Here is a 5,715-nt window from a genome sequence, read left to right on the forward strand (position 1 = left end):
TCACCAGCATGTATCTTTTTTTTTTTTTTTTTAACACACATATATTTTGAAACACTCTTGAATCTTCAGAAAAATTGCAGGTGTGGTAGGAAGAGCTCTTCCCCCCTCTCCTAGCTCTTTCCCCCCTGAACCCTGTGAGAGTAAGTTGCTGGTGTGTTTCATCATCCCCACATACTTGCTTACCTATTTCCTGCAAACCAGAGATGAGAGCATTCTCCTCTGTAACCACTACATAGTGATCAAAATCAGGAAATTAACACTGAGACATTTCTACCCCTTGATCCTCAGATGCTCCTGCAGCTGTGCTGGGTGACCGTGCGGCGACCTTTGTAGAGAAAGGTCCAGTCAGGACCCTGGGGCACACTGTCTTGTTTCTTCAGACTCCTTTGATACAGAACAGTTCTCAGTCCTTTTTGACTCTCATGACCTTGACACTCTCAAAGATTACAGGCCCGTCATTTTGTGGAATGTTCCTCAATTTGGATTTGTCTGATGTTTCCTCACGATTAGATTCAGGTTTTGCATCTTTGGCAGGAATATCACAGAAGAGCCAGTATATATCTTTTTCAAAGATTAGTTTTACATTTTATTTTCTGTTTCCTTAGAGCGTTTCCCAAAGTGTATTCTGCGGAACTAGCACCTACTGTGTTCTCAACACCGTGCCACCTCTAGAAGGTAGGATTCGAAAAGCTTTTAACTTACAGGAAGGGGTGGGCTTGGCAGTAAGAGTAATTCCATCATGGTAGCGCAGTGGACATAGCCTGTGACCACGCCTCAGGGGACCTGGGTTCTGCCTTTAACTTGCTGTGTGATCTTAGATGAGTTACTTAATCCTTCCGGGGGTAGCAAAATAATACTCCCTTTGTAAAGTTTCTGTGAGGGTTCAAAAAGGCAAAGGGTTTAATCACATGGGAAATTCAAAGCACTCTGCAAATGTTAGATACTAATACAACAGTTGTATAATTCTAGTATCCAATTCCCGTGACTTCGAGTAGGAGCCGTGTGGTATTGTGGGAAAAGCCACAGGTCACAATTGAATCCCATTTGAGTCACTAGCTGCGGCTCCTGGGCAAGTTAATCTGAACCTCAGGTTCTTCATCTGTAAAATGGGGGTAATTATGCCCTGATGGGTAATTGTGAAAATTAAATGAGAGAACGCAATGTAAAATCCTTTCTGGATGCCTGATGTAGAGTCCTACAAATGTTTACTTCCTAATAAATAGTAGAAAATAAGTTTACTTGATCACATGCAGCTCAAATTGAAATTGAATGGAATGAAGCAGGAGAGGATGCCCCAGAACCCAAATTGAAGCAATCGATTGTACAGCTTCTGTTCTCCCACTTTATCTGCCTCTGCTCGCATATTTTTACATTAAAAATGTAAATGCAGATAAATAGTGAGAAGTTTATTGAACCTAAGTTAGGAGTTGACCTAAACCCGGACCAGAGATTTTGTGGTGTGATTGACAGGGAGAGGGTAAACCTGGGCTACCTAAAAAAAGACAGGATGAGTTTTGATGATCACACACTCTTAAGGAGAGAGAGGAAAGGGGTCGTTAAATAGCAAAACTAGTTGTTTTCTATGAAAAAAAAAAACCCCAAAACTATAATTTTTTGTTTTCTTCAACTTCAAAAGTCTTTTGGATAATTACAATTGAGTAACTCATTTTGGAGAATTTCTTTAGAGAGATATCATACCGATGCTTGGCACATAATTAAGCACATTGTTGCTTAATTAATATTTATTTTGGATGCATAGTGATTTGAAGGTCTTAGGTTAGTGACGGCGGTATTTGCTGCTGTGAGCGCTGTGCTGACTTGAATATAATAATATGTGCTTATGTTTCCCTGAATCAGTTCCTATTCTACTAATTAAATCTAAGCACATAATAATTAGAGCTGAACAGAAAAATTGTAGAGCTTCCTTTTAATTTTACTATTCCAAGTTGTTGATCAAATATATTCCCAATAAGATTTAGCAGTTGGATACACTGTTACACCAACTTACTTTGAACAGTTTGGTCTAGAGGTTGAGAGATTAATCATAATCGACTTGATTGAATAACAGTGTTCATAATTATTCATGGAACCAAAAATATTTAATTTTAATTAATTATGAATCAAAATAAAATGGATGTTATAATTTCCAGGTTAGAGTTAATATAGTTATGACTTCCCTTACAGGAGTCAATAGTGTGTTCCAAGGAGAGAGTTTAAATATATCTTTTAAAATTTAAATAAAGGATTTGGTAATGTTAGTTTCAGTTTTTTGAACTAAAACATGAAAATAATTCTACTTTTTGCCTAATTAAGTGAATGAGCATTTTTTGCATATTTTTTAGTTAAATTGTACTATGCCTCTAAAATTATTGTTTGGGAAATATTTGAAGGTTGTCTGGAAAGGATGGTTCATTCTCTAGAATTATAGCTGTCAGCCAAGCACATCATCTGTCAATTTCAAGAGCTTCACTAGTTATTTTTATTGTGAAGTAGGTTAGAAAACTATTTTGCAAAGTCATATATCATATACGCATATTTTGCCAGATAATGATAATGAAATGTTTTACTGTCTTTTGTTGACACTTCCATGATGCAATGTCAAAGTTTAACTATTTGAATTAAATGCTGAGATGCAGTTGAAACCGGTATATACCTTACTTTCACTGTTAACTCCAGATACTATTAATAGTCTTAGTACTGAGACAAACATTTAAAAACTGGCACAGGAATTTATCTAATTATTGTATCATTTATAGTTATTCCAAAAACATTAAAAAGCAGCTTTTAATTAAAAAACAGAGTTTTGTACAGTCTGGCCATGTGAGCAGTTCTTTTCCAGCGTGAAAAGCAGAGTTGCTCTCCCATCACACTGTAACTGGAAAACTGAAATTTGAAAATAGGAGTTTTAAGATTCTGCCTGTTTGAGCTCCTAATATTCTTTTCCCAGTATTAAAATTGCCATCTTCATAATGCACATTGGGAAAATTTACCCATTGTTATGTTTCTAAAAAACATCCAATTTATATTCAGCATGAACCTAAAATTCTGGAAATAGCACAGTTTAAAAACTGATTAAGGGGAACTCATTGGCCTGTCATACTCCTCTTCCTTTTGAACCCATGGCTGCACATCCCCATAAAGTGCTATATTTGGAATCGTGATTGAGACAGTGCTTACACAGCCATTCTCCTTTTCCTCTTTGAAAGCCTTTGGGCCGATTCACCACTGCCTGATTTGGTATCAGAGTGGAAGACAGAAGCCTTTTCTGTGGCAGTTAGTTGTGCTGTTGAGAAGAGTATCTCTTTCTCTCGCTCCACGTGCGTGCACACACATGCGCACGTACACACGTGTGTGTCTGTACACATATGTATACACACGTGGGAGCACACATGTCTAGGTGTGTGTACACATGTGTACGTATATGTAGGGACACACACACACACACACACACACACACACACACCTGTGTTTTATAGCCACAGGACAGCTGGGTCCCTCAAGGAGGCTTAAAAGAACAGATAATTAACATCAGGTTGTGATCACAAACATAAAAATAGAAGCTGGGGTTTAATCTTCTGTTCATTATTGTTGAAAATTATACTTTAATAGTTTTCTTGGAGGTATGACTAGTCATATACAGTTCAGAGTAAGCCTATTGATTGAGCACCTAGTGTAATACTGTTTTCATAAAAGGCATCCTATAAACGGTGACTCTTTGAATTGAGTATAGATTTTAGAATTTTACCTCTACTTACAGAATTGTACACATCATGGGAGATTAAAAAAAAAATGAGAATAACACCTCTTTAGGGGAAGAGAGAAGGGAGGTATTGGCTCATGTGATTTGGTATTCTGCGCTTTATAAAGTTTTATGGCCCATGGTGCCTCCCTTGGGAGGATGCAGTGCAGGGAGCATGCATAGGCACGTAGTATTACACCGGTTTTATAGAGGGTGATTAATACAGAACTTTCTATGAACATTCTCTTAGTTGAACACTTTGTTTTCTGGTTTCATAGCAAGATTTTTAAGAAGTTTAATTTTATTTTGCTATTAAAATTTTGGATTCTTAAAGGCAGTCAGTTTTTAAGTTTTTCAAGTTTTAGTACTGCTTACAGAAATAGAGGATTGGGCATTCTAATTCAATTGGTTGTGTAGTTCATGGACCAAAAAAGATTTAGTATGCTACAATTCTCTTAAGTTCCTCCCTTTAAAATATTTCCATATTATGTAATAAATTTTTCCAGACTTATTTCTGTGCCCAATATTTTTCTGTTAAGGTCTTTTCCTTGAGAAGAAATGTGTTAATCAGATGAAAAATGTTTGGAGAAGATTTTGTCGTGATTGTAGAAAATTTTTTATTCTTATGTTTTTCACATGCTTAAAAAATAGGCTGTGCTAAGCAAAATTGCAGTAAATGGCTGGAAAGATATATTGTTGTATTTCACTTTTAATATTATTAACTAATTCCTGTATGCCTGTGTAGGGTTCTTTAATTGTAAGACATTTAATTTATTGAATGGCAGTAAATTTCATAGGGATTTATGCCTGGAGGAGAATTGGAGATTACTTAATTCTCCTTGATTTAGAAAACTGAGAATATTAAGTAACTTACCCAAGGTCACACAATTAGAAAGTAGCAGAACTGGGTCAGAATCTTGGATTCTTGATTTGGAGTTCAGTGTTTTTATTGTACCTTTTGATACCAGAATAAGTTATTTTAACTATGATTTTCTGGAGCAAATTCAGTCTTTAGGATTTTAGTGTGTTGCTCCTAGTACCTGATTATGTATTGCACTCTTTGGATATTGGGGCTTCCATTTAACATTAAAAAAAAATTGGACTGGGTGATTCAAAACTTTGACCTAAATGTGCCAAAACTGGCAAGAAATTTTGAGCCAGGCAGAGGGACTTTGTTATCGGAATGAAACAAGAAATGATCTGTAAATGAATGAATGAAATAATACATAAAGGAAATGTTCTCTTCTAGAAAGTATCTGGGAGACTGATTATCAGGTAGTCAGACATACCATCTTGTCTGAAAGTAATGAACTTTTCTCTCACTAATTTAGAAGAGTTACATTTTGATGAAAGACATTAATTAAATAGATATGTATATGTAAATCAAGTTAATTAAAATGATATGTTTTTAGATTTAGGCTAGAAGGACCAGCCTCTGTATTTACCTAGGTTGCTAGTTGCAGGTTTAAATTCCTTATATTTATAAGATCTATAATTTGCCTTTGAAAGGATAAGTCTTATTTGTATTCTTGGGGATGAAGTAGTATTAGTTTATAAATAAAATAGTCATATTTTATTATAATTCCTCTTCCTTAAAAAACTTAAAACTTTTCAACTGGTTAATAGAAGATTTCTGGGTTTCGTGAGATTAAATCCTTTCGCAATTTGGATGTACTTCATGGAAACCTGGTGGGAGAACCTTTAAAAGTAATGTCCTGCTTAGGGGCAGCTGCTGGGATATTTCCTGCTCGCTCACTTGTCGTGGAGCAAAAGCTCCATCTTATTTTAGAGCCTCTTGACCAGATTCCTGCTGCCACCTCTCTGATCAGTGTGTAAATGAGCATCGTTAACCAGAGGAATGGTGCTCTTGGTCTCACAGTGACCAAACTAAGCTGCCGTTTCTTAGCTTGCCAGTATACTTAAAAGGAGATTTTCCTCTATTATTTTCTCTGAATCTATTGTTTTCTTCTTTATAG

The 5,715-nt window shown here is 35.9% G+C and overlaps 1 protein-coding gene across 2 annotated transcripts in view; it reads left to right on the forward strand.

Moving 5' to 3' along the window:
- The window catches only part of CAMTA1 (calmodulin binding transcription activator 1), a 111,652-nt gene that overhangs the window by 28,676 nt on the left and 77,261 nt on the right, over nucleotides 1-5,715 (forward strand). For both annotated transcript variants that reach the window (XM_026519939.4, XM_057305108.1), the window contains exon 2: nucleotides 606-675. In XM_026519939.4, the coding sequence (XP_026375724.1) occupies nucleotides 606-675 (70 nt within the window). The remainder of the gene's footprint in view (nucleotides 1-605; nucleotides 676-5,715) is intronic.

Source organism: Ursus arctos, unplaced genomic scaffold (assembly GCF_023065955.2).
Source record: "Ursus arctos isolate Adak ecotype North America unplaced genomic scaffold, UrsArc2.0 scaffold_32, whole genome shotgun sequence".
In the NCBI taxonomy this organism is placed as follows: Eukaryota; Metazoa; Chordata; class Mammalia; order Carnivora; family Ursidae; genus Ursus; species Ursus arctos.